The sequence below is a fragment of the Myxocyprinus asiaticus genome, chromosome 41, assembly GCF_019703515.2.
Source record: "Myxocyprinus asiaticus isolate MX2 ecotype Aquarium Trade chromosome 41, UBuf_Myxa_2, whole genome shotgun sequence".
In the NCBI taxonomy this organism is placed as follows: Eukaryota; Metazoa; Chordata; class Actinopteri; order Cypriniformes; family Catostomidae; genus Myxocyprinus; species Myxocyprinus asiaticus.
Genome location: NC_059384.1, coordinates 22,041,998 through 22,069,899, shown reverse-complemented (window position 1 = coordinate 22,069,899; position 27,902 = coordinate 22,041,998). Strand labels below are relative to the sequence as shown.

Genomic DNA, 27,902 nt, shown 5'->3' with positions numbered 1-27,902 from the left:
ACGGGCACTGAACAGGTAATAGGATAATATGTGCACATCATAACTTAATGTGTTTTGCGATATACCTATCTGAAATAATCTTTTCACCATACAATATTTATTTTAGGGTTTAAGTGTAATTAAATTCTCTCTTAATTTACTCACCCTCATGCCATCCCAGATGTGCATGACTTTCTTCTGCTCAACACAAAGATTTTTAGAAGAATATCTCAGCTCTGTAGGTCCATACAATGCAAGTGAATGGTGACGAGAACTTTGAAGGTCCAAAAAGCATATAAGTGCAGCGAAAAAGTAATCTATATGACTCCAGTGGTTAAATCAATATCTTCAGAAGCGATATGATAGTTGTGAGAAACAGATTATTATTTAAGTCCTTTTTTTTGTTTTTTTAACATAAATCCCCACTTTTACTTTCACATTCTTTTATTTTTGGCAATTCACATTCTCTGTGCATATCGCCACCTACTGGGCAGGGAGGAGAATTTATAGTAAAAAAAGGACTTAAGTATGGATCTGTTTCTCACCCACACTTATATCCCTTCTGAAGATATGGATTTAACCACTGGAGTCTTATGGATTAATTTTGTGCTGCCTTTATGTACTTTTTGGACCTTCAAAGTTCTGGCCACCCATTAAAATACATTGTATGGATCTACAGAGCTGAGATATTATTAAAAAAATATTTATTTGTGTTCAGCAGAAGAAAGAAAGTCATACACATCAGGGATGGCATGAGGGTGAATAAATGATGAGAGAATTTTCATTTTTTGGTTGAACTATCCCTTTAAAGGATAGAGCATTTGCAATATGATTAATATTTACATTTAATAATAGTAATAAACAGATCTAAATAACCACATTTTTGACAAAGTTTTGTTTTTGCTTTTGGTAATGTCATGGCTGCCAAGTAATGTAGCTACTTTAATATACACTGCAATACAAAAATATAAAATAAATACTTGATTCAAAGGAAAATATGTTTTGTTTTGTTTTTTACCCCACTGGAATTTTTTTTTTTAAGCATAAACTTTAAATTTTGTTGGATTTATCTGAAAAATCTTATCAATTTATTAATAATATCTTTCAATTAATAATTTTATATTTATCTATCGTTAATTCGACTACGCTATTCAAATCGTTTTTGTAAGTTATTTCTGTCAAATTAATCCATAAGAACAATTCAAAATGTCTTGTGGTAAGAACCTCCCCTGCATTAAAGATTGAGCAATGTATTTAACACTTTAGTGATGTCTGCGATTTTTCATTGTCTGAGACTGTGCCCTCAAAACTTTAACTGTTGAAAGGACAGAAGGCTTTTGGGAATATATAGCGATTTTCTGCTCATTACCTGTAGGTGGAAGTATTGCCCCATTTTTAATCACTCTGCCCTTGTATAAGAGGATTTTTTCCATTTTGTTGCATTTGAATATTTTTTATTGATTAATTCACTATCAACTTAAAAACTGATTAGTACACAATTTTAGTAATGATTAATAGTAAAAAAAAAATTAGTATTTGAAATATAGATAAATATTTTTATTGAAATAATTAGATAAATGCAAGGTAGTGCCATTTATTTATTTATTTTTTCACAATTCGGTATAGTATTGTTTCGCATATGTCTAGGATCTAGGTGAGCAACTTAACAATAAGCATCTTATTAATGTTTCTGCAAAAACTGTATTGGCAAGGTATGTTCCATCATAAGCTGCAAGGATAAAAAAATAACACTGATACTAAAGTACTTCTCATATAAAAGGCAAAGAGAAGCAATGCTGACGTTAATTGGAGAACTACACACTAAAGGGAGTGCATTATATGTTAATCCTGTTGTTATTTGAGGCTTGTATTTAGATATTTGCTTTCGATTTAAGCTAAATGTACACTGTGAGAACAAAGACAAGGTGAGAAACCCGAGTCTTGTAATGCTACGATCTCAACCTGATGGGATTTTATAGACAAAAATGTATGTATTTTCTTCTCTGGCCATCTAGAATTTCCATGATGTAGTCTTTGAAATAGTAAGACAAACAAAGAGCCAAATTAAATCGGATCCTCTGTGCCATTACATCATTTTGGTACAGAGTCTGGCTGAAGACAATCAGGGGGACTTCTCTAGATATTTAGGGGTATTGTAAATGTATTTTACCCTTGAGTCTTCTGCCCTCACCACAGCATGTCTTGCATAATTAAATTCAAGGATTCACTTAATCACAGCTTTCTAACTGATGCTTTTATTAAGAGTATTGATGTTGTGTCTGCACTCTGTACCAGTTTATTATGGTATTGAATTGGCTTCAGTGAATTGTGGGATTATGGGATTAAAAGCCTTGTCAGATACTGTATATCTGAACGTGTATGCTTTAATCGAAAAGGGTATTTATTAGCACAAATGTATTTAATGCAATGGTACTTTTAGAGGTCATGTAATGAGGAACCCATATAATAACCATCTGTATATACACATAAGTAGATTCAGTATTCAGACACTTGGCCTGCCCAGTCACAGTGAGGTAATAAGGAGAAAACAGAATGGATACTATTATTCCCAAACACCAGAAGATCGAAGATTAAAATGTAAGTAAATTGATCAAATATTGAACTGTTTCTGACTGTGTATCCTCCTGCAGGATCCAACATTCGACAAGAGTGACTGAAGTTTATTTTTGATATAGTCGGTGGTCATTTCGGTTTGATCTTAAAGGAATATTCCCGGTTCAGTACAAGTTAAGCTCAATTGACAGCATTTGAGTCATAATGTTGATTACCACAAAAAGTAATGTCCACTTGTCCCTCCTTTTCTTTAAAAAAAAAAAAAAAAAGCAAAAATAGAGGTTACAGTGAGGCACTTACAATGGAAGTGAATGGGGCCAGTGTTTGGAGGGTTTAAAGGAAGAAATGTGAAGCTTATAATTTTATACAGGCACTTACATTAATTCTACTGTTAAAACTTTGAGCTGTAAAGTCATTTAAATTGTAATTTTTACAGTCATTTTAGGGTTTGTTGACATTACAGTACGTAGTCATGGCAACGAAGTTGCAAAATTGGTTATAACTTTACACAGATGCGGTTAGTAAGTGATTTTATCACACTAAAATCATGTTAACATGCATATTGTTTACGTCTTGTGGCTATACTTTTGAAACAGTGAGTATTTTAATGTCTACGGATTGGCCCCATTCACTTCCATTGTAAGTGTCTCACTGGAACCCTGATATTTGTTTTTTTTTAAAGAAAAGGATGGATGAATTGAAATACATTTCTGTGATAATCAGTATTATGCTACAAATACTGTAGATTGAGCTAAACTTGTATAAAAAAAAAACCTCGTAATATTCCTGTAAATTGACCTCAGTGAAAAAATACATCATGAATAATAAATAAAATAATGTACGACCCCATGAACTGGGAAAAAGCAGCTTTTTCCACTCACAATTGATTTAGATTTTCACACATTTCATTTCTGGATAACTGAATCTGAGCTGTATCAACTCACTGCTTACATCTTCTCTCAGTCCACCAAGACAGTGATGCAGATTAACAAAAGAGCTTTTTCTGAGAAGTAAATCCTGTGCTCTAGAGGATATGGTGCAGCTCTAAATTCCTCATCATCCCAGCTTACATAGACCCAGACCAAACCTACACACTCATCCTTGCTCAGCTCATCCAGTCATATGTGGAGCTGAGTGGGAGTTGAACATCAGTCAGGTAGCATCACACAACTACTTCATTTATCCAGGCTCTTTGTGCTAGTCATGGCTAAGATCAGGCTCTGTGTTACTAACAGCATTCTGTGATCGCGTCAAAATTTGGATAGGTCTTTTCCGGGACGACCTCATCTTCTTTGCTCATTTGGGCATGATAGTAACACTGTGTCAGGGCCAGCATGCTCAGATGTAACAGTAATGAAGATAATTGCAGTTGAAGCTCTCCAGTGATATTTCCTGGTTTGATTTTGAGCTGTAGCTGTAAAGGTTGGAAGCTCTGTGGAAGAGAGTCGGGATAGCGGAGGTGGAAATGCGTCACCGTCCAGGCATAATTGGCACCTCTGCTTGTTTTGGTTAGGACAAAGATAACATCGGCATTGAAGAGCAGAGATTAGGAAGCAAATGCTGTCACCCAGAAACCTGTTTCTCGCTCTTGAGGTGCTAATGTTTGTGACCTTTAGAATGCGATTGGCCCTCAATGAATGATGGAAAATACTTAGCAGCCAATGATGAAAAAATGATCTGTATTTTTTCTTGTTTTCCAAGTAACGTTATAAAATATCAGTAACACTTTACAAAAAGGTTCCATTTGTTAACATTAGTTAACAACATTAGTTAACAACATTAGTTAACATGAACTAACAATGAACAATACCTTTACAGCTTTTATAAATCTTGGTTAATGTTAAGGTTACAACAGATAGTAATACATTTCTAAAATCAAAAGTTGTGTTAGTTAACATTAGTTAATGCACTATGAACTAATACAAACTAACAATGAACAATTGCATTTTTATTAACTAACATTAACAAAGATTAATAAATGCTATACAAAATAATTTCAAATTAAAATTGTTCATTGTTAGTTCATGATACCTAATGCTTTAGCTAATGTTAACAAATGGAACCTTATTGTAAAGTGTTATCAAAATAGCTAAACATCCTTAAAGTGTGGTGGTGGGTGAGGAGAGTCCCCTGTTCAGTATGTAAAGCGTTTTGAGTGTAGTGTCAGAAAAGCGCTATATAATTTTTTATTTTTTTATTTTTTTAATTTGATATAAATATAACATTCATTCATTCATTCATAAAGCAAGATGCGTTTACTTAAGAAGGAAAATTGGAGAAGATATTAAGGCTTGTTTTCATAAAATAAGTCCTTAAGCACATTATTAAATTTTTTTCTGGTTTAAGCATAAATCTAACAATGAGGTTAATGAGGTTCATGCATAAAACAAGAGAACAGTTTGCCAGTGATTTAAGAAAAATAAGCTTCGTTTAAAATATAGCCTATTTTTTAAAATTGCTTCTTGAGAAAATGTATTTTGTAAATGTAAGTATTTTTACTGGAAAACAAGATAAAAATACTGATTTATTTGCAATTTTTCATATTTTTTTTGGTTTATTGGTTTTGTGATTTATTTGTCTGTTTTTAGATGCTATGAATATACTTAGACATCAGATGATGATTTATGTTTGTGACATTGCTGTTGGCCAAAAAAAGGCAAGTTAGGCTGGAGAATGGAGTCAACTAGATTCCAAATGGGATGGCACTTCCCCTCAACAATGAGTAAACCAAAATTTCTACAAAGAAATACATTGTTTAGGCAGAGCATTATCTTTCCAACTTTCAATATTTCAGTGTATCTCATCAAAATGTATTCAGGTGAAAGAGAAATCTGTGTTTAGTGGAAATCATTTATCTTTCCTGTAACATCTTAGTCATATTTTTGGATTTATGGCCTTCACTGTCAGACATTCCAAAGATAATGCCTGGTGACCTTGCAGTTTCAGCTCTTTGAGACTGGAATTAAACATTTTTTTCATTGTTAAAATACTTTCTGTAATTCCACTTTAATTGGCTGAAACAAATGTAATCTGATTCCCCCATACCTGTGACCAATAGCGAGAGTTGGGGGCGGGACTATCTGTTTGACAACCAGTGGCAGACAGGGGGAGTGTACAAGAAAAAAAACAGCTTGAAAAATAACATTATTTTTGCGATTCTGTTTGGTTGCAAAGAAATTACACACTTTAAGATAGGTCATGCAGAAATTAACATTCAGATCAGACACAGCTGGACACAGGGGAGGGATTAAATGTTATTTGCAAAATGAAATTTGCAGAGGAAATCTTCAGCCTTCACTAGAATTTATAACACATTGAGAAAGCATCTTGGTATCATGACACTTTCGCCAGTAAATTCGCCATGCCTGACACATGCTGTTAAAGGAAGCAGAGAGAGGTCTTGCCTTCTTTGATATCAGAAGTGCAAGTTAGTACCCCGATTGCCGTTACATCCACTTTATCATGATACTCCTTGAAAAGAAACCTTATATCTGCCTGAAGCACAGCAACCCAGACATAACCCAGCCATTGAAAAGTAAAGGGGACATAGAAAAGAAATTTAAGCCAGCTAGAGCAGTGAATTTCAATTAAATTCTGTAAGGTGGCACACTAATAATCTGTCATTTCACACAAAAGTATTCCTTAAAGGCATAGTTCAACCAAAAGTGAAAATTCCAAAACGTATATGTTTTTTTTTCTCCCCAATGGAACACAAAAGGATAATTTAAGCAAAATGTTGCTGCTGTTCTTTTCCACACATTGGAAGTGAAGTGACCAGGGGCTGTAAAGCTCCAAAAATGACAAAAATCACCATAAAAGTAGTCTATACAACAATATTCAAAGTCTTCTGCATCAGTACAATAGTTTTGTGTGAGAAAGTACCGACATGTAAGTGCAGCAGCTGTCAATCTCTTTCGTGTGCCTGTATATTCAAATATGGCGCATCAAGACACGTCATGACCAGTGTTACTAAAGTTACTAAAAAAGTAATCCAATACAAATTACTCACTACTTTTTAAAAATCATAATCAGATTACTTTACTGGTTATTTCATTGAAAAAGTAATTACATGACTAATTTCTTTACTTTTAAGTTACTTTTTAAAACGCTTGTCACAAACATTTTTAATTTTTCCGCTTAACAAATTCAAAATAATGTCTATTTTCTCCTTGTTCATTATCGCACATTCTTCAGCTGTCACAGAAGCACAAACAGATGTACATATGAAAATGTGAATTTACATTTTTAATTACATTAATTCATTAATTGTATTACACATAAATATTTTTTTTTGAAATATTTGTAACCAAGTAATGTACTTAAAAGTAAGTACTTTCATTGAAATTTAGTAACTGTAATCTGTTTGAAGAATTTATAATGCAATGCGTTACATTACTTTTTGTGCTGTAAAAATAATTAGATTACAGTAACTAATTGCTATGTAATCCAATTATACCCAACACTGGTCATGACAGGTTTAACATCAAAGATGGCAAATGTCATTGGTTCTGGTGTGTTTCACAATTAAATATGCACATCCAATCGCACAAATGAAATTGCAGAGCTACAGCAGAGGGAAAGGCTTTCAGTAAATAACTTGTATTCCGGTCAGTTCCTCACAAAATGTTATCTATTGGCTTTAGTAGACTTGAAATATAGTACACAAGTCATATAGGACTACTGTTTTGGTACATTTATGATTTTTTTTTTGTCATCTGTGGAGCTTGATAGCCCCTGCTCATCATCATATGTAAATGAGCAGTGTGAACTTGGTGAACTATCACTTTAACCAGTGGCCAGGAGTATTATCTTATGAAGGGCTACCAAACAGCATTTTGGATTATCCATTAAGCATTCCGGAGATATGATGTCTGTGTCCAGACGTATATCCAGGGGCGAAAGGGCTGCCAGAATCCACAGTTCATAAACAATGTTAATAAAAACCCTGTTATTAGGGGTGCCGTACTTCCACTCATAAGCAGCTGCCAGAATAATCAATTATTTACCCAATATCACTATCAAATGCATTAGATCATATAACATAGAAATGACTCTGGCTCTGCTTCTGTTTGAGGGGTTCAGGCAGAAAATTGTGTAAACACAGCAAATTGCTATTAACTCATAAAGTAAGAGTTTTATGTGCAGCCCTCAGGTTACCGTTGAACGAGTCACAAAACTGGAACTTAAAAAAATTCACTTTTTATTTGAATTTAGTGTCCTCCTAATGACCTTATGGATGACTAGTTTTTACATTTTCTGCTGATAATGTGTGAGGTTCTTCCTGTGAAAGTCATAGACGCAATGATATTAGATTTGTATTTTTACTTATTCATTGTCTGCTAGGCAAAAAAATAGATTCTGATTTCTTAGAAAAATAATTGCACACTTTCCTCAACAAGCTGCCCAATTTGAGGTATCTTTCATGTTCGTAGCACCAACAGCATGGAGCGAGTGCTCCAAAGTTTAGTGCAGGGTTCCCATGGTCATGGAAAACCTGGAAATATCAGGGAACTTTAAAATTGTGTTTTTCAGGCCTGAAAAAGTAATGGGAATTAAGAAGATCTCAAAGGTCAAGGAAAAGTCATGGACATTTTTCTATTTTTCTCTGTTCTAATATTCACTTTTTTGCTTTATGTTGATATTACCTATATATCTTGATATTACTCCTTGGGAAGAGTAAAATTTAATCACAATTCATAGTGATGTCCGATTTGTTAGTGAATCATTTTGTTTTTTTTTTTCTCCCCAATTTGGAATGCCCAATTCCCAATGCGCTCTAAGTCCTCATGGTGGCGTAGTGAATCGCCTCAATCCGGGTGGCGGAGGATGAATCTCAGTTGCCTCCGCGTCTGAGACGTCAATCCACGCATCTTATCACATGGCTTGTTGAGCGCATTACTGCAGAGACATGTCACGTTATTCTCCGCAGCATCCACGCACAACTCACCACGCGCCCCACCGAGAGCGAACCGCATTACAGCGACCACGAGGAGGTTACCCCATGTGACTCTACCCTCCGTAGCAACCGGGCCATTTTGGTTGCTTAGGAGACCTGACTTAAGTCACTCAGCACGCCAGGTCTGTTTTTTTCAATGAATTTGTCGAATGATTCACTAGCGTAACGGTCTGAATCAAAATGATCCAGTAATCACAAACGACTGAAATTGTCATGGAAATTCATTGTTACAAAAGGGTGGGAACCCTGTTAATATTTAGGGTCACTAAGTGTGAACAACAGTAATAATGATACTTGCGTTAGCAAGCACCACTAATAACCTCTCAGAATCCTAAAATGATTTGAACAACACACTTAGCTACTTAACTACAGTTCATATAGGTTTGAATGGTAGCATCTAATTTTCTTAGCATGTTTGTAGTCAATTAAGAACTTCCTCTTCAACCCAGCTGCAGAGCTGCTTCACGTAATGGATCTGCAAGGTCAAATGAGGTCTTTTTTTGTGTAAGCTGGAGCAGTGTCAGGCTTGTTCTGGGGGTCTCATGGTCAGCCCAGCTGTTGTGTTCCATTCCTCATTCTTGTGGTTTGTTAGTGTGAATCAAGAAGGCTGGACCTGCAGATTCTCTTTATATATTCAATGGTTCCTTTCCACCCCTATCTCGTTCCGTTCCGAGGGGGCGTCAGAGCAAATAACTTCCTGTGAAAAAATGGTTAGGGGTGTTTGTTGGAAATGTGTGGTTTGGAGTGCTCATCAACGATTCAGTGGCACCCCTCCCTCTTGTTGCTCAAACCGAGTGCCTCCCTACGCATGGAGAACTAAAATGTTATTTTGGATTGTGGCATTGTTTTGTTTGGATGAGTCATTATGCTTTTGTGACTTGCAATCAGAGGACAGCTTGAGTCATAAAGCTTGCTTGTTTCTCTACTGTGCCAGGATCCAGTTGCTCGCCGCTTACCGTGCCACACATGTGTGGCTCACACGGGGGCTCTTTCAATGTCAGGCCCTCTGTATAGTTTGATCTCTCATGGGTGATGTCCAACATATACAGTAAAACAAATTTGAGAGCACTTTTTAATAACTTTTCACGGTCATGGAAAGCCTGGAAATATAACAGAATTGTGAATCTTTATTGAATACAAATTTTGTGTAGTTAGGGTTAGCTTTGTAAACATTTCAGTGCTAGAAATTGTTTTTTTGTTTGTTCAATCACCATAAATAGGGATGCACAGATACAACATTTGTGTTTGCCGATACCAATATCCGATTATTTAGAACAACATCTGTCAATACCGATAGTTTGGTGGCTCTGCGTTTTTTATGCTAACTTGTTTCAAATCACTGATAATTAGTTACACAACTTCGAAAGAAATTTAAATATCTTTATTTCTCTGTCTCTATATGTTTTCCATGTTTCAGTGTCAGGTCTAAACAAAATACTGAAACAAAAAGCAACTTCTTAACTCACATTTACTGAATGCTGAGTGATGAAGCTTGTCATTTTTAGCCAAAGCAGCCTCCACTTTAGCTTTTACATACTCATCATATTCCTTGCTGTGTCGGGCTTTAAGTTGAGTAATCAAATTATATTAAGTTTTAACTGTAGTTCCACCCCATTAAATTCTAGCAGTGCAAAGCTTACAAATTACGACTCTGCTGTCATTGTCACCCAATTTAAGGTAATTCCACACAAGTGACATTTTCTTTCACTCACACAATTGTCCGATGCATTTTTCTACTCCCCTTTGACAGGAAATGATCTGCCCTGATCAGCGGCTTTTTAAAAAAAAAAATCTGACAATGTCCGATAGTGCTGATAATTGCATTTACCGATGTTTGGCTGATACATTGGTGCCTCTCTAGCTATTAAATCATTTCAAAATGTGTGCTATTGCTTTAAGTCATTAGACTAAAGATTTTAGCCTGGTGGATGATAAAATAAAAAAAATAAAAATAAAAAAGTACCATAGACTTTCATTGAAGGATAGCCTTGAGCCATATTTAAGGACCATAATATCTTAACTTGGGGGTGGGCTCTTTTGTCTTGTGCCATTAAAGCTACACTTTGTAACTTTTGGCCCTCTAGCGGTTGAAGCATAAAACTGCAAGTTACTTGCGGAGGAACATTGTTTTGATAATTACTTGAGTTGGGCTTCGACTCTGCTCTTCTGTGTGGATTAATCTGATGGTTTGAGGAGTAACCTTGGTTACAGGTGATTATCTTATGGGAGCGAATGTCACTAACGACAACAAAACTCGCCCCCTCCCCTCAAAAAATAAATAACGAAAAGAAAAAACTGATTTCCAAATAAATATGAGCAAGTAGCATGTCTTCCACTGTTGTTTGAAATAAATAGCATTAAAGAAGTTAGGCAACAATGACATTAGACATGACGATTGCTAGTCATATCAGATAAAATCAAACAGTGGAAACTGTTATAACTTTGCTAGCAGGCAAATAGACCAAGGTAGTAACTGGTTTAGAGATTGGCATTGTTACCAGCATAAAAGTTACATTTGTCCTTCCTCGAAAATGAAATTGAAAGCACTGCAGAACCACAATCCATAATAAAATGCCCCATTAGAGTGGCTAACGCTATCTAATGAACTACTGTGCTAAGAGTGCTACCTGGCTCACTATCGGTCCAATAAAATATCTTGCCTGTCCAGCAAGAGAAACTCTGGGTCAGTTTTAAATCCTTTAAGATCTCGGAGTTGTCGCCACCTCTGAAAAGCCAATCCGAGGTTGCTTCTTATTTTATTATGGGCTTTGTCGCTTTCCCTTTTTGCTTGCATACTCTTCTCTGTTCGAGGTTTCTTTATTTTGAAAATGGGTGTGTGACAAGGAGGAGGGCTGGGCCGTGAGGACACACGCCCGGTCCTGAATCGGGCTAATCAGCCGGGAGGGGGAAAAATATTAGCTGGAGGCGCTAGTTCAAGAGAGAGAGACACGCGGCAGCTGTGTTTGTGTGTGCGTCAGTGTTTTATGTTGTTTTGTTGAGTTTGTCATTAAAGTTTACGTTGACTGTTCTGCCGGTTCCCGCTGCATCCTTGCCCATCCTTTAATCATTACATTGGTGCCGAAATCCGGGAAGGAGGAGGGATGTGCTGTTGCGGAGTCCTCTCAGCTGCCATCCGCCAGGGCAGCAGCCGTGGCCTTCTGCTTGGGGACGGAGGGGTCGCTGCCAGCCACCGAGAGTCGGAGGAACCACTGTCGTCTGCCGAGAAAGGAGAGGAGCCGTCCCGTCTGCCAGAGGTCGTAGGACTCTCTGCCGTTCTCCAGGGGAGGAGCAAGCTGTCATCCGCCAGAGGTCGGAGGAGTGGCTGAGGACCAGGCGATGGCGTGTCTGGGGACCGGCGAGCCAGTTTCTCTCTCTCTCTCTCTCTCTCTTTCTCTTTCTCTCACTCTCTCTCTCTCTCTCTCTCTCTCTCTCTCTCTCTCTGTCGCTCCGCCTTGCTCTTTCCTTCTCCCTTTTCCCTCGTCTCTCCGGCAGGCACGGCCGGAAGGGCAACACCCGCCCTCCAGGTTGGGAGGGGAGTACGTCATGCTGGGGGTTTCCCCGGCCTGAGTTGGGTGATGGTTGTGTGTGTCGAGGAGAAATCGAGAGGGGGATAAAGACGAGCCGGAGTCGCCAACTCGAGAGAGAGAGAGAGAGAGAGAGAGAGAGAGAGAGAGAGACAGACAGACAGACATATGCAGCCGCTGTGTGTGCGTCTATGTGTTTTATGTTGTTTTAATTTGAGTTTATGTCATTAAAGTTTACATTTACTGTGCCGGTTCCCACCTCCTTCTTGCCCATCCTTTACTCGTTACAGGGTGATTCCCCAGAGGGTTGCCTTTTTGAATGATCCATGGTCAATGTCGCTCATTTGTTGTGGCTACAAGCTATAATTCAGCTTCAAAATAATACCACACATACCACCACACATATACACACACTGTAGCTGGATCTTCTTTTCTTTACGGACATGATGTAAACACGCACGGATGAATGACAGAAGTATGCAATTTCCCACCAAATCCATCCCAACAGCTCTAAAATATCAATAATTATTATAGGCTTACCATAGTGAACCAGGCTAAGGCAAAAACATGGTTTGGAAGACAGATTGTTGGTTTACTTGCTCATTAATGAAATTGTTCTTTTCTAACAAAAAAATCTTAAATAGTGTAACTTAAAGCAACAACCCAAAACACCCTAGCAACAGCATAGGAATGTGCTATACACAACTCAGAACACATTAACATCGCCTGGCAACCACCCACATCACCCTAACATTGTGGCCATAACACCCCAAAGGTTTTGCACTGCCAAGCACCATTCACACATGTAGCTTTTATGTAATTTTATTTAAATTTGGTGTTGTAGAAACAAGCGTATAGCATTAAAATGAAGAGAAACGTTCTCTAATAAATTATATTTGAGGTCAACAGAGTGGTGTTGTGAACATTGTGATCAAAGCAGCTGCTAACATTCCTAATTAAAACAATCATCTATTACTGTTTAAACTTATACTATTAATGAGGACAGAGGCAGCTGTGCTGGGCATTAGTCCAGCCTGAAACTGCAGTGCCAAAGTTGTTTCATTAGCAATAAAAGGGCCGACTCCTCTCATGCTCCTAGTGCTATCGGAAAAATTTGATGTATGAGTTATATCAGGCATGGACACTGGCTCTCTCTGCAAATGAGAAAGACCCAATTAAATTCCAAGATGTGCAAATGGTCTTATTAAGCCAGTATGTCATTTTGAATAAGTTATTAAGAATCAGGTAGGGTCGGAATTTGACTCGGCCCTGCATTTTTGAAGTGATAAAATGGGAAAACCACTGATTAAAAATCTCAGAGCTTTTTAATCTCATGTTTGTGAGTGAAACCAAAACACACACTGCTGAGGAATTTGGGTTTAGCTGACCTTTAATTAAAGTTACAAAACGCAGATGTTCTGCACTGTGTTGTCTGAAGGCAGATCAGTCTTTTGGCTGTAAAGGGGCATTTTAAAAGCATATCTGGATTATGTGCTGTTCTGGCTGGCTATACCCAATATGGTTATGGACCATTAACCTCTGCTATAGCCCAGTTAATGCCGAACCATGGATATGTAGATGTGGAACTGATTTTGTACAGAAACAACACCACCTGCCGATTTATAATGCTTATGTAAAAAAAGCACAAAAAAAAGCTTTTAAAAGTGGTATTATACCAAAATAATAATGTGTATTGCTTTGATACCAGCCAATTTTTTATTATATATATAATATATAATATTAAAAGTTGAATATTAAATTCAACAAATTATGTCAAAATTATTGTGTAATTTTAATTGTTGGAGAAGGTCAAGATGGAATGGGCCAAAATCACAGTTTAAAGGGATGACTCTTTAACGGTGCAGTTCTCACGACAAAAACATGGGATTTGTGCCTCAAAAGTGTACACTATTTGTAGAAAGTGCCAGTAATTCCGGTGAAGAGAAACCTCATGGTGCCTGTGCTGTTATGTCATTGGAAAGTGTTTTCTGAAGACATCACATATCTTCCTTTCATCATGGGGTGGGGGAGGGGGGAACGCCTGTTGCCGTTCCATATGCCCTCCTGTGATGAGTCTCATGCAGGAGGTCTTCACACCCTGATGACAAACCTTTTGTGCTCCAGTGAGGCATTGCATGGTATCATTTGTCACTACATATTTTGCTTTACTCTCATTTATGGAAAAGTTCTGGTAATGTGATAGGAATCGACACATGGGGGTGGGGGCATAAACAAGGAAAGAGAAAGGAGGAATGATCCATGTTTTCCCTTCTATCCCGTTTCAGTGCTAATGAATGATACCTCAAATCATACTACTTATTGAGGAGGTGTGCTGTTATTTTTCTAAGTGATCAGACCTACAATTTTTGACTGGTGGACCTTAAAATGGACAAAAAATAATAATCAGATTTTCATTGAAAGAGGACCAGAATATCATAGAGATTTTGGGTGGACTCTCTTGACTTGGTCCAGTAAGGAACCAGCTAGCTTGCAACCAACCAACCACAACAGCCTAGCAACTGCATAGCAAGTTTTGCAACATGCTAAAAACCATATTTCATTGGCTATGGCTCATTGTCTCTCACTCGTCTGGACAGTGCGCATACCTGATGACAAGACATCTAGATACCAAGATTATTTGAAATCTGTCGGGGCGTGTTGCAGGAGTGCGCACACTACACGAACGTTGGTTGTGAGAGCTGAGACTTTTCGTCGCAGACCAGTCGCTGACTCAGAACATCACAGGAGATAACCTTGAGTCATGTAGTGTGCACTAGCTAGGCTTTGGCAACCGCATAGCCTAGCATTGTGGTCGCGACTTTTGCACAGGTGAAAAAAACTAATTGCGTGCGTGCAGATTTTAAATGCTTATATCTTCTGAAAATGAATTTTGTCAACGTTTAGAAGTACACTAGCATATAGATTACCTCAAAACTAAAAGATAGGGACGAAAAGCAGCAAAAATTTTATTCTGATTTCACTGGGTCTTTAAGTTCAATGTTTTTTAGGGGAGTATTAGCTATTACATAAACCTCCATTAGGCTGAGGTCCAAAATTGACTGTCCCAATTGTTTTATTTGACCATTTGACAGGAGAAGCCCATCAGTGGTTTAGTCAGACAGCAGACTGTCTTATTGTGCACCTGGAGAATGCATATCACCTTTTATCATGTTTATACTTTCTGTAATACTCACAGGATTTCCAACACTTTAAAAGCTTTCCTTGAAACTTAGAAATGTCAAAAACTCTCAAAACAGTATTCACATAAGTGATGATTGTCTATGTGAAAGTGATCAAAACTGTGGTCGGGCCTCCTATAAGCAGTTCAGATGGCCAGAGATAGATTGAAGTCATCAGCAGCCCAGCATGTGTGGCAGCTCTTACATTAGCAACACATTGATGATCAATCAATGAAAAGAGAGAGAGAGAGAGAGAGAGAGAGAGAGAGAGTCTGGCATGTTGCCTGGCTGTTAAAAGGCCTATCCAGGTGAATGATCAGTTGGCAAGTCAGTTCATTTGGCAGCCATCTTTGTCTCACAGAAGCAGTTTTCTATGAAGGTAAATACAAGTACAGCTCCTATCTGCTTGAATGAGTAAAGACTGAAATCTCCAAACAGTTTGTCAAGAATATGTTTCCGTTATATACAGTTGAAGTCAGAAGTTTACATACACTTGGGTTGAAATCATTAAAACTCATTTTTTAACCACTGCACAGATTTAATATTAGCAAAATATAGTTTTGGCAAGTCGTTTAGGACATCTACTTTGAGCATGACACGTAATTTTTCCAACAATTGTTTACAGACAGATTGTTTCACTTTTAATTGACTATATCACAATTCTAGTGGGTCAGAAGTTTACTTACACTAAGTTAACTGTACTTGAAAGCAGCTTGAAATATTCCATAAAATTATTTCAAGCCTTTAGACAATTAGCCAATTAGCTTCTGATAGGCTAATTGGAGTCAGTTGGAGGTGTACCTGTGGATTTATTTTAAGGCCTACCTTCAAATTCAGAAAAAAAATTATGGGCCTCCACAAGTCTGGTTTATCCTTGGGAGCAATTTCCAATAGTACGCAAGTATAAACACCATAGGACCATGCAGCCATCATACCACTCAGGAAGGAGAAGAATTCTGTCTCCTAGAGATGAAGGTAGTTTGGTGAGAAAAGTGCAAATAAATCCCAGAACAACAGCAAAGGACCTTGTGAAGATGCTGGAGGAAACAGGTAGACAAGTATCTATATCCACAGTAATACGAGTCCTATATCGACATAACCTGAAAGGCTGCTATGCAAGGAATTAATCACTGCTCCAAAACCGTCATAAAAAAGCCAGACTACAGTTTGCAAGTGCACATGGGGACAAAGGTCTTACTTTTTGGAGAAATGTCCTGTGGACTGATGAAACAAAAATTTAACTTTTTGGCCATAATGACCATCATTATGTTTGGAGGAAAAAGGGTGAGGCTTGCAAAGCCGAAGAACACCATCCCAGCCGTGAAGCATGGGGGTGGCAGCATCATGTTGTGGGGGTGCTTTGCTGCAGGAGGGACTGGTGCACTTCACAAATTTATGGAAAATTATGTGGATATATTGAAGCAAAATCTCAAGACGTCAGCCAGGAAGTTAAAGCTCGTCGCAAATGGGTCTTCCAAATGGACAATGACCCCAAGAATACCTCCAAAGTTGTGGCAAAATGGCTTAAGGACAACAAAGTCAAGGTATTGGAGTGGCCATCACAAAGCCCTGACCTCAATCCGATAGAACTGAAAAAGCATATGCGAGCAAGGAGGCCTACAAACCTGACTCAGTTACACCAGTTCTGTCTAGAGGAATGGGCCAAAATTCCAGCAACTTATTGTGAGAAGCTTGTGGAATGCTACCCAAAACGTTTGACCCAAGTTAAACAATTTAAAGGCAATGCAACCAAATAAGAACAAAGTGTATGTAAACTTCTGACCCACTGGGAATGTGATGAAATAGCTGAAATAAATCATTATAAATCATTATCTCTACTATTATTCTGACATTTCAAATGTTTTTTTATTTATATATTTTTTAGCACCATAAAACACCATAAAAGCGGTCCATAAAATCTTCTCTCAAATTTAATTCACCCATGTATATTTTCAAACATGTCAGTGACACCAAATGCCATTGGTTCTTGAATCTTGTTACCTATCGTGTTGAGGTTAAAATTTGCGCGTGTGCGAATTTCAGTGAATAATGGCCAATGAACACTTGGAATATAGACACAAGTTGTGTAGACCACTTTATGGTGTATTTAGTCCTCTTTGGAGTTGATAACCCCTGTTCACAATATGCCTTCACTGTATAGAACAAAAGTAGCTCAGAGATTCTCCCAAAAAAAAAAAAAAACATTTTTTGTGTTCTATGGAAGAAAGTAAGTCCTATAGGTTTGGAACAACATGAGGGTGAGTAAATGATGACAGATTTTTCATTTTGGGTTAACTATCCTTTTCGAAACTCTAACTTGCTGAGAGGTATTCTAAAAACACAAATCAGTAAATTAAAAACTGAACTATACTACAAAATCCACGGTGGAAATGTAATCTAAATGCCGAGGCAGTGTCAGGTTGCTGTAGCCTGATATTTATTCTGTGAAAAGTAATACTTTGAAGACTAATTACGTATAAAGTTGTTAAATGTCACAGCAATGTCTTGCTGATAGTGGCTCAGTAGGCATCAGTCAACGCTTAGCTGATGTATTGCACAGATTAGCTGTTCACTTGAAACCACAGCTTCAAAGTCTTCTTGATAGTCATTCTTTGTGGGTTATCATTTGATTGAGTCATTCCCCATTTCTTTTCATTCTCGTTCTTTATCGCTCTTTCTCATCCTTTTTTTAAGTCACATGCATTCACACGCACAAATAAAAGACAACACTAATGTTTGCCGTTCAGTGGGTTTCTCGCCGTCCTCTCACTAGGTGTTCCCACTTTGGCTTGCGATCTTTTCTAATGCAGACCAGACTAGGCTGGATGGTGTGTGTGCTGATAGATTATTGGGTCTAATGTGGCTCAGAGTGTGTCAGAAACTTTCCCACGTTACACAAAGGGGCCCTCCTACGAGCCGGGGCCAGGGCCACTCTCCCTGCACCTGTAACCAGAAAATCAACCGCCCCGATATCCTGGCTGGGTCCCATGTTGCACTTGGCATTTCCTCTGTGAGTCTGGGATCAGGCTTGTCATGCAAAGGGCAGACTCCGCCTCCCACGGAGGGGTTGTGGTCAGAGAGAGTTGCTGAATCATTGTTGGAGCAGACAGGAGACACACAGGATGCTGGTGCAGAGATGTGGCTCCGAACACACATGTGCTGAAATGATTTTACACTCCTTAAAAAAAAAAAAAAAAAAACTACACAGACAAAACCTCCCACTCAGTTAGAGGAATCGCGGAAGGAAGAATAAATCTTGGCAGATTCTGAAATAAATGAAAACAAAAACACAGGCATACCCAAATGATCAGTTACAGTCACAAGTTTGTTATTCTGAGATGGTTGTGGACTGTTCAATTATTAATTTGCTACCATTACAAGTTTATTATTAGGGCCCGAGTATATTTCAGTTGTCTGCGTTGCAAAGCGCACAGTATTCGTTACGCAAATTTCTTCATCAGCACAGTCAGCTCAGATTGTCTGCGTACGTGAACAGTCCTTGTCTCTGCGAGTTGTTGGCACATCCACCACCTACCCTCTGTGTGTAACTCGTCCTGCACTGTTTGAGCTAAAGATATGAATGAAACCTTAAATTGTGTGGCTTGTTTGAGGAGGGGAGTGCTGATATTTTTCTAAGTGACCAGACCTGGCAGAGAAAAAAGTCACTTGCAAAATACCCACATTGAAGGAGGGACCTGAGCCATATCTAGGGACCAGAATTTGTTGCACACTTCTGTACTATTATACACCCCTTTGTAGTGTAAGTAGCGTGTGTTGTGTGTTCACACTGAAAATGCATGGAGAAGAAGTGTACTACGAGTACTCGGTTGATGTACTACTTCAACGAAAAATAACGAAGTGTGGAATGTTGGACATATTCAGCAGGTGCGTCTTGCCCTATGTAGCGAAAGGGACATGGATACCTGGCTGGCCTGACAATACAATAGAGCGCAACAGTGCCTGCCCACTTTTTCAACCATGCTGGTTCCAGAAGTATTTTTCCCATTCATTTTTCCCATTGACTTTTCAAATAGTCTTTCATAAAAGTGTTCTAAACCATGAACCAAACCAACCAGCTCCAAGGTGAATCACAACATTGCAAACTTTGATTTAAAACAAAAAAGTATTAGAAAATTGGATAAAAAGTAGTTTTAGGGTGAAAGAAGATCGACTGAAAGTGGGCGGTCTTTTCCCGGGCTTTTTTGGCCGCAGTTCTCTGATTGGTGGATCTTTCACTGCTGTACCACGGGTAGTGTAGTGGTTCACCAGGAATTCTGCTATTAAACACGATTTTTAAACAATTAAGTTGAAATAACGCTGACAGATGGCTTCAACAGAAGCATATACCATGGATTAACAACCTTGGAGTGCACGGTAGGTCTGTCTTTAAAGGTTTATGAGTTATTGTTAAAAATCAGTTAGACAATGGAAAATGGGATTTTTACTTCCGGAACCTGACTGTTACGCTCTATTGTAATTAATGGCAAATGTGTCACTTAGCGAAATTTCTGTGAAGACAGCAACTTGAAAATCTGAGCTGAATGCTTTCCCATCACCCCATGCTCTGTGAATATGTAGGTTATTTGAGATGTAAGTGTTAAACTGAGTTTGGCTAACACATTTAAGCGGCAACACTAATGTGCGTTTGAAACGTCACTTCCGTCAGCTGAAAACATTCTAAATTCATACTGTACATGGCAAAGTGCATAGTGCATTGTGTAAGTTCACAGTGTATAGTGTGTCATTTGGGACTCTTTTGACTTGGGCCAGTAAAACTTTACCTAGCAACCTCCTAGAACACCATAGCAACCACATAGCAATGTGATAAAACACTCTGAACACCTTGGCAACCATAAAGCAATGTGCTAAAACACTCCGAACACCTTAGCAACCATAAAGCTATGTGCTAAAATACACCAAACCCCCTTGCAACCACATAGCAATGTTTGCTAAACACTCTGAACACCCTTGCAACCACATAGCAATGTGCTAAAACACTACGAACACTTTAGCAACCACATGGCAATGACAACCACCTACAACACCTTAGCATCATTGCGAGGTTTCACACAGGCAAGCACCACTCACATTTAAAAAAATAAAAGTTACATTATTATTATTATTATTATTTTACTAATTTGGATACTTAAAATCAACCCATGTTTTCATATTCCACATTTTCAGAAATCTGTTTGAAATATTTGAAACACAAGGTTTCTAATGAAGTTATAATACAACCCCAGTTCCAAAAATGATGGGACAGTATGAAAAATGACAATAAATACAAAAAGGAGTGATTTATTGAAAGCACTACAACAACACATAATTTTATATTTTACCTTGTGAATTTAATTGATTTTTTTTGAAAATATACACACATTTCAAATCAGATGATTACAACACGCCCCAAAAACGTTGTGACAGTCGAGCGTTTACCACTGTGTAACATCACCATTTCTTCTAATAACACTTATTAAGCATTTGGGCACTGAAGACACAAGTTGGTTAAGTTTTGCAAATGAATTTTCCCCCATTCATCCATTATGCAGGTCTTCAGCTGCGCAATTGTACCGGGCCTTCGTTGCTGTATTTTGCGCTTCATAATGCGCCACACATTCTCAATTGGAGACAGGTCAGAACTGCAGGCAGACCAATCTAGTACCCGCACTCTCCGCTTACGCAGCCATGCACTTGTAATCCGGGCAGTATGTGGTTTGGCGTTGTTCTGCTGGAAAATGCAGGGACGTCCCAGGAAAAGATGACATCTGGATGGCAGTATTTGTTGCTCCAAAATTTGGTGTTCTCACAGATGTGCGATTTACCCATGCTATGGTCACTGACACACCCCTGGCCCATACAGACACTGGCTTTTGGACCTTACCCCTGTTTTTTCCAAAAACTATTTGAAATGTGGACTTGTCGAACCACAAAACACGATTCCACTATTCTGCTTTCCATTTCAGGTGAGACCGAGCCCAGAGAAGTCAGAGGCACTTCTGGACAGAGTTGATGTTTGTCTTCTGCTTTGCATAGTAAAGTCTTGCATCTGTGGATACAGCGGCGAACAGTGTTAACTGAAAAAGGTTTACTGACTATTCACGAGCCCATATCAAGATATCCATTACAGATGCATGCCGGTTTTTAAGACAGTGACACCTGAGGGATCGGAGATCATGAGGATTTAGAAGTGGTTTTCGGCCTTGCCCTTTACGCACTGAGATTTTCCCGGATCCTTTGAACCTTTTAACTATATTGTGTACTATAGAGGATGAATGCCCCAAATCCTACCAGTCTTTCTTTGAGGAACATTGTTCTGAATGTGCTTGATTACTTGCCGCCGCATCTGTTGGCAAATTGGTGAGCCTTGACCCATCCTTGCTCATGAAGGTCTAGTCTTTTTTGGATGCTCCTTATATGCTATAGCACAATTGCCTCACCCGTTTAACATCACCTGTTTCATATCACCTTGTTATTTCAACTCATCCGAATGTTATTAGTCCTAAATTGCCCCTGTCTTAACTTTTTTGGAATGTGTTGCAGGCATTAATTTCAGAAATAAAGTATATCTTTAAAAAAGCAAAGCAGCTGATTAGGTAAAACATGAAGTATGTTCATGCAAGTCAAAGTAAATTAGCAATCACTCCTTTTTGTTTTTATTGTCACTTTTCATACTGTCCAGACTTTGTTTGAATTGGGGTTGTAGCAAGAATTAAATACAGATATATTTAAAATGTTTTAGAGACTCACTTTCATGATTTATGTACTTGTACTAGTTTACTCAGTCATTGTGGCATTATTATGATGTAATTATTTTGGGCAGGGATATAGTTCTGCATTTTATTATGATTTGTGTAACGCTATGCTTTCTTCTTTCCTGGTGGCTTTGGCATGTGCTTTGATTTCAACATTTCCCAGATGGCTTCAATTGCTCTTAAATCTAATATCACAAGCCCTACAATGAAATGGAAGTTATATGTTAGCTGAAACTAAGTAACAGGAACATTTAGGGTAAAAGTACAATGTGTAGACCAATTGAACTACACCACACATGTCTGTTTTAGATTATTCGTCAAGCAAAGGGTCTGACGGACCTTTTTTTTGCTCATGCTTAAAACTGAATTATCACTGAACATGGTACTCTACTAAGGTCAAGGATGCAGTATTCTTCCTTAAATGTTTCATGTTAATTCATTAACTGCATTTGAAACCCTCCGTTTTTTGTTTTATGTTTCTGGTCCTTTTTTATGTGTTAAGCACATACAATATTTTCTTAATGCCCAAACCATTAATAGAACTAGTATTTAATCCAATCCTTTTGAATTTACTTTTGATTAAACTAATAAAATAAAGTTTAAACTTTAAAACTCAAAATCGAGTAGAAATGCCAGAAGTTGTGATGAGTCAGATTGATCGAAACAAATATGGTGTTATAACGTAATGATGAAATAATTTTTAACAGTGTGCATGACTGTTGTTGATGTATTTTTAATTCCCAAAATGCTGATAAGAGCTAAAACTGTGAGAGCATGATGATTTTGGAAAGCAGCTACTTTTTAACACAGTTCGGTCCCTAGATGCTGGAATGGAGAGTGAATGGGTTATCCTTGGTGAGGGGGGGCGTGAAGGGGGAGAGCTGACGCAAGGTCAGTCGGTACCGTTCCTCATAAAGGCCTTAAAGTGCAAACAGACCCTTAAATCTGCCCACTGAACAGCGCCCTGACAGCCCTGCATGGGTGAGCCAAAGTTAAGATAAAGAAAGCTGGATATATGTGAAGCTGCTTTTGTTATGAGCTCCTTCGCTTGGAGCCAATGGGAGTCATTATTTCACCAACTCATTGTTATGTCATTGACCCCTTGGAAGAAGGGCCCTTTAATTTAGCCATTTATTACTCTACCAATATTGTCCGGGTTCCACCTCAGAAATAAATCTGTCTTTTCTCTAGTTGTTTTAAAGCTTAATCCACCACTCCCATCAGCCTTTGTGTCTTTAAACACTTACTTCATGGGAGCTCTGTGGCAGTTAAGCACTCACATTAGCGAAAGGGGGTAAATAATGGACGGTAAGGCCTGTTTCACACCACATGTATAAGCTATGTGTAAGCAAAACAACAAAACTTTCACACTTACAGTGTTTCTGCTGCGTAACAGAACTGCACTCCATATAGAAAATAAATTGATTTCTGTATTACCACATTGTTTACTTTAATAATGGTCATATATTATAAAATGGCTATCGGGAGTTGGTCATTAAGAAATATTACAAACTTAATCATCTTTAAATGTAATTTACATGAGGAGGGGGATCACATTTATATCCCAGTGGAAATTATTCTACATAGAAACAGCCCAAATCTTAAACTGTAGCTTTAAACTTCTTTAATCGTCTGAATTAAATCAGATTTACTTAATAGAAAGTGCTGTTCTGTTAAACGATCGGCACTTTATAATGATTTCGCTCCGCATGTAAACACCTCTAACGTCGCTCCAGCAGGTTATCCAATGTGCGCAAGTTTGGTGGGGATGCTTGTTTATGTTTTGATGTCAAAAGTGGAGAATAATCTGATGATTTCAAGTCTCATGTAAACGCAGGTTTTTTTTCTATGTTGGTTATTTTGAATAAGCTGATTTGTGGTGCATGTATGTAAACACTCACACTGTGTATTATTTCAAACAAATGAGTAGTTTGCTTTTTTTGTTGCTTGACTAAAACATATATTGCAAAAGACTGGTGCCCGCCTGCTCTGATGCAACCCGCGAGAGATTTTAGAAATGGAACAGAATTTTGGCCCGCTATTGAGAAATTATATGAAATTCATATTCTGAACAGTGGGTGTCGCTATCACGTACAGCCACATTTCACAGCGCATTTGTCTCCACTAGTGCATTCTCTTTAGTTGCCACCAGCTTCATCCATTGGAAAAGTTCAACAGGAGTTTGGAATCCTCCAGATTTCCACAGATGAAACGCCACGCAAAAAGATTGATGTGTTTTTTTTATAGGACTAGAATCAGGTTACATCCTTTGCTTATGCTCTCGTTCTCGATAAAATGTCGAGATACCATGCATAATACAACCGAGTGGAGCTGCCGTTGTGCAGCGTGAGCGGCCGCACTGAGTTTGAGTGCGCGTGCCTGCCGAGCACACTTTTCTAAAATGTCTTCTGTAGCGCTGGGAAGTTTAATTCATTGTAGTGATTTGGTTCTTTCTGATGTTTTATTGAAATGTAAAAAAATGATTCATGGACTTCCCAGCGCCATTAGAGAAGGACAGAAGGGAGAGCGCTCAAAACACTTGCACATCTCTGCTTGTAATGCGTGCACTCAGCTCATACTTGCGTAACCAAATAAAAGGAAGTGCAATCATTTTGATCAAATTAAAATCGTATTTTAACACAAGTAACAACAGAACAGTAAATATGATTGAATTACTAATAAATAAAGGGTGATTCCTTGAATCAGGTCCTAGCAGGAAAATGTAACTTATTCTGATTATTGTGATGCGCCACACCCAAAACTGCTCAGTAGCAGCTCTATGTGCTTTGCAGTGACACTAAAAGTGGATGTAAAAAAAATAAAATAACCTTAATACAAAGAAATCCAAGGGCAATGAAAGTAACACAAGCTTACACAGTATAATTATTTGTTACATTACGGCATTGTCAGAAATGAACTTCCATAAAGGGGCCAATAATTACCCACTGGATTTAATTTCAGGGGCATTTTGTATGTTTATGAGGGCATTTTCCTAAACTTATAAAAATGTACCACGACACCTTATTTCTGTTTGCATCTGGCCCACAGTAGAAAAAGTTTGGGCACCCCTGATTTAGTTGATAAATAGGTTTGAAATGCATTTTCTGGTAAGTTTAGCATGTTATGCGCAGCAAAAAAGGATTGGGCCAAAACTTTCACCTACTTTTTTTGTTATGCTGCACCATGTTGCTCACATGGCAAGTGTGAATGCTGTAACCTGTTATATCTGTAATATGTGCCACTTTTGCCAAAGGGTATAAAAATGGGATTTTTTTCTCTTGCTGTTTCCTGTCACAAGTCATATTTTTTTCCTTGTTTCTTCCAATTACCATTATTTTCAAGTAAATCCCTGTTAATTCCAGGTGCTTTTTGTGGTGTCTATCGTTTCCAGTCTAGAGTTTGCTAAGTAATAAAACTGCCAAGTTTCGATAAGCCAATCCTCTTAAAAATCAAAGGGCTTTTTTTCCCCCTTTACCTTTTTCTCTTTCACTCAACTTTTCCTTCTCTCTGTCTTGGCTCTCTCCCAAACCTAGGTACCATTACCCAGTGCCTAAGGTATTTTATGTGCAGCTGATGGTGGGGAACAACGAGTTTATCGGAGAGGGGCGGACTCGACAAGCTGCCCGACACAATGCAGCCATGAAAGCCCTTCAGGCCCTCAAGAATGAACCCATTCCAGAAAGACCACCTCAGGTAACCCTCACACCTATCTCAGCATACAGACCACACAATACAACGGCAGTATAATCAAACTCTCTTGCTCTGCATCTCTGTAGATTACATGTGTATCTTATACACTCATTCACTTTGTATAAGATACAAATTTACTGTCAAATTCAAATAAGCTTAGGGAAGCCCTCTGGTGTTGTAGTGTCTCAGGGAAAGTAGCTTTTTAAATGCACATTAATCTAGTATTGCAGTTTTATCCATAATTCACATCAAATAGTTATTGTCTGGTTTATAGTTAATATCACACTCATCTATACATAAATACCTATAATGCAATTAATGTCATAAGCATCCTTAGCAACTTTGATTCCAAAAATGGTGTAAGTTTGTGGCAAGACTGTTTGGCTGATCAGTGTGAGATGGGGGAGTGCTCGGAAAATCTGTTTGAAAATAGTCATTAAATTGATGAACAAATACAATGGAAGAATTATCACTAGTGTTATCAGACTTTTGGACAACACAGTTTTCTTTTTTTTAGTTCTCATACTTGGAATAACTTCAGTGCTCTACATATTCATAACGTGTTGTCATGTAAAAGTGATATTCTGGCTGATGATCCAAGTCACGATATTTAAGAAGACACTGTTTACTCGCAGCTTTAGTTTCTGTCAGAGCTGTTTTTTCCTGTAGCTTCAGGCCATCCTTCAAAATACTAATTTCTCTCACCGGAAATTATATTACATTGTTCTCCAAATGCCCGGCATCCAGGACGGTTATTTAAACTGCAGTGGCGCCTCTCCTGTTTGGTCTTGTCCCCCTTCTGTCTACAAAATTAGGCCTTTGTCAGATGCATCTTTTGTATATTGCTTTACAAATTGATACACACCAATCCTGTGTACACCTCAGGGCAAAACTGTGTTTGTCTGCTTGTTCCCCCACTCCTGTACCATATCTCAAACCTCAAGTTGGGTATCATGCTCACACAAACACACACACTCACACAATATTTGTGACTCAATGTTTGCTGATTTTATTGTCAAATACACCAAGTTTTCCTTCCTTTTAACTATCAAAAAAGAATTATAACAAGATATTTCCAGCCTTGCGATGCTGTTCATCATTATATTTATCTATTTGCCCTGAAATGGCTTTAAATAGTGATTTTTATTTTTTTTTTTAATCAGAGGAACCTGCATTTTGACTAAACATCTACACTATTGTAGCCAAATAGATTCATATGTTTAGTGTAAGAACTAAAACTGTAAACATCTAGACATTTTTCCCGCACTTTTCATACTTCTCACTAAAAGAACACGAGGAAAACTGATACTTAATAATTGTCTTCTATATACTCCAGTCTACATTGTAATAAACAGTCATATTTATGTACATATATCTTTTCACTAAAGCATTTTGAGTGATGGTGCAAACGAAGCATTGAATCTGAGTTTTGAATTGATTCATTGCAACCAGCTGTTTGAACTGATTCACAGAAATGAATCAAACTTACCAACTCTCAGGCACCAACTTTTTGCTACTGAAGATGCTATTAAAACATCTCTGTTTTAATGCTTATGCTTATATTTAATATTCCAGCCCAGCTTTCAAAACAAACAGATCCTGAACAGTGCAGAGCAGTTTTCCTAATCAAATCCAGTTGTTTACTATGTGCTCACAGCCGAAAGATTGCATTCCAGAGAGGGCTACAAGTCAGTGAGAATAATCACTGCAGTAAGTACATAAAGCCCCACACATGCAGACTTTAAGATGCTGTCTTCTCAGTACTGTTAAAGACAGACTAACAGGTTCTGTCCACTTGTTGTCATGGAAACGGTGCTCGGTGACCGAACACTGTACGCAGGAAATCGCCTAGATGAAGACGTGCTGACAGACAGGTGGATTTGAGGCTTTTTCAAAGAGAACACACTGATTAACCCGTCAGAAATGTTGCTTTCAAATTTGCTGCACTTTGAAATTCGGCCTGTTTTACAGCTGAGAAGATAAATTATGTTTGTTGCACATTTTGGTTTATATCAGACTTTATTCAGAGGAAAAAAAATAGTGTTGTTATTTTTAAGATACTTTGCTTGAGTAACTGATTTAGATAAAAAAAAAAATTGTATTGAAGTCAACATGAAATGGCATTCGCAAACCATTTTTCCTTCCTTAATGTGACACATTTCTGAGTGAAACAGAATATTCAATGAGAAAAAATATTTAGGGCGGGACATGATTTTATTCATAGGGAATTGATTGGATTGTGAAAGTG

The 27,902-nt window shown here is 37.9% G+C and overlaps 1 protein-coding gene across 5 annotated transcripts in view; it reads left to right on the top strand.

Annotated features, from left to right (window-relative positions):
* The window catches only part of LOC127431424 (double-stranded RNA-binding protein Staufen homolog 2), a 170,763-nt gene that overhangs the window by 7,720 nt on the left and 135,141 nt on the right, over window positions 1-27,902 (top strand). For all 5 annotated transcript variants that reach the window (XM_051681806.1, XM_051681804.1, XM_051681807.1 and 2 more), the window contains exon 6: window positions 25,498-25,657. In XM_051681806.1, the coding sequence (XP_051537766.1) occupies window positions 25,498-25,657 (160 nt within the window). The remainder of the gene's footprint in view (window positions 1-25,497; window positions 25,658-27,902) is intronic.